Source organism: Penaeus monodon, chromosome 34, assembly GCF_015228065.2.
Source record: "Penaeus monodon isolate SGIC_2016 chromosome 34, NSTDA_Pmon_1, whole genome shotgun sequence".
Classification (NCBI taxonomy): domain Eukaryota; kingdom Metazoa; phylum Arthropoda; class Malacostraca; order Decapoda; family Penaeidae; genus Penaeus; species Penaeus monodon.
In genome coordinates this window covers 9,138,680-9,140,074 of record NC_051419.1, presented here as the reverse complement: position 1 = coordinate 9,140,074, position 1,395 = coordinate 9,138,680, and the positions used below count along the sequence as shown (strand labels likewise).

General features: G+C 32.1%; 1 protein-coding gene across 1 annotated transcript in view; it reads right to left on the bottom strand.

Moving 5' to 3' along the window:
- LOC119594807 (basement membrane-specific heparan sulfate proteoglycan core protein-like) overlaps nucleotides 1–1,395 on the bottom strand; it is a gene marked incomplete at its 5' end in the record, with an annotated part of 219,836 nt that overhangs the window by 48,587 nt on the left and 169,854 nt on the right. The window contains 1 exon segment of the mRNA XM_037943897.1: nucleotides 482–817. Coding sequence (XP_037799825.1) covers nucleotides 482–817 — 336 coding nt within the window.

Below are 1,395 nucleotides of genomic sequence, written 5' to 3'. Positions count from 1 at the left end.
TAGTTACCTAAAAGGACCCTCATTATCTTTTTTTATCATTTATCATTTATCTAGTTTAAATGAGCAACAGTTTCTTACTTTAACACTATTATTCATTAGTGTTCTTGAAACAGCTTTTCAGAAGGCTATTCCAGTCTATAATAATACTGACTGCATACTGACAGCTAGTATAATAAATAAAAGAAAATGTATTGAGTGTTTAAGAAACTGAATCACAATACAAATCTTAGTTTCATACATATAGGTTATACTGACTTTATAGTGTAAAGTTACATACCTCTGCTATGGTCATAATATTCTATCAATGAATGGAAACTATACCTTCAGTCTTCAAAGGATATGTGCATGTGCAGCAAGTGTAAATGTCCATAAGTTGTTCAAAATACAGAGAAGCAAAACAAAAGCCCACTACAGATGATGAATACACAACTGTTATGGATAAACCCCACATATATATATATGACAGCTACTTGTGACTCACGTGCTCTTCTGCCTCCACCAATATATATAATTTGTGAGACCATCTGGGCTACTTCCATGTTTTTCTCATCAAAAACTCGGCATGTTACTGTTCTATGACCGTTGATGAGGCGTAGGGTTATGAAGTGCTTCTCTCCATTTCTGTACTCCTCTGTATTATATGGCAATCTTACATCCATTAGAGCAAGTGGGTCATCATCCTTTACCGACTCTGGCTCGATGGTGAACCAGATATGGTACGGCTCATATGCATGATACAAGCACGTGAAGTTTTCATAGAGTTCATAATCATCTTGCTTGAAGACTACTTTTGTTGGCTTGAGCTCTAGCACTAGACCTAGAGATAACATGCAACATGCGTGAAAATACAATAACTACTTCACTAAATCCCTGGGGCATGCAAAGTTTTGAAAAACCAGAAGAAATTACTCATAAATTAAATACAATTAAATTTTATAATAATTTTCCATCACTTATAATTATTTTTATTTGAAATGAGAATATCAACAGAAGAAACATACATGTAGTGTGTATAATGAAGATTCTTTGTATAGGTGAATTTCCTAAAATAAGCACCCCTATTATACAATTTACAGTCACATTGCTGGTAACTATGAAAAAAAAAGAATCTGAAGAGAATTTTAAAATCATTTTTTTGACTTGATACCTTTCTTTTCCACATGTCAATAACAGTATCTATATTAGACCTAGCAATTAACAGCAAATCTTTATGTACAGTAATCACTTGTAAAAGCAAAAATATGTTTCACAGTATATCTATATGTATGCACTTTTTTTTAGATACCAAGTACAAGAACGTATTTACATATAATCCAGTAATATAGTAATGACAGCAGCAAATATATAGTGCACATCAGTTTCACAAAACTGAATATAGACAATATTCATTATCAT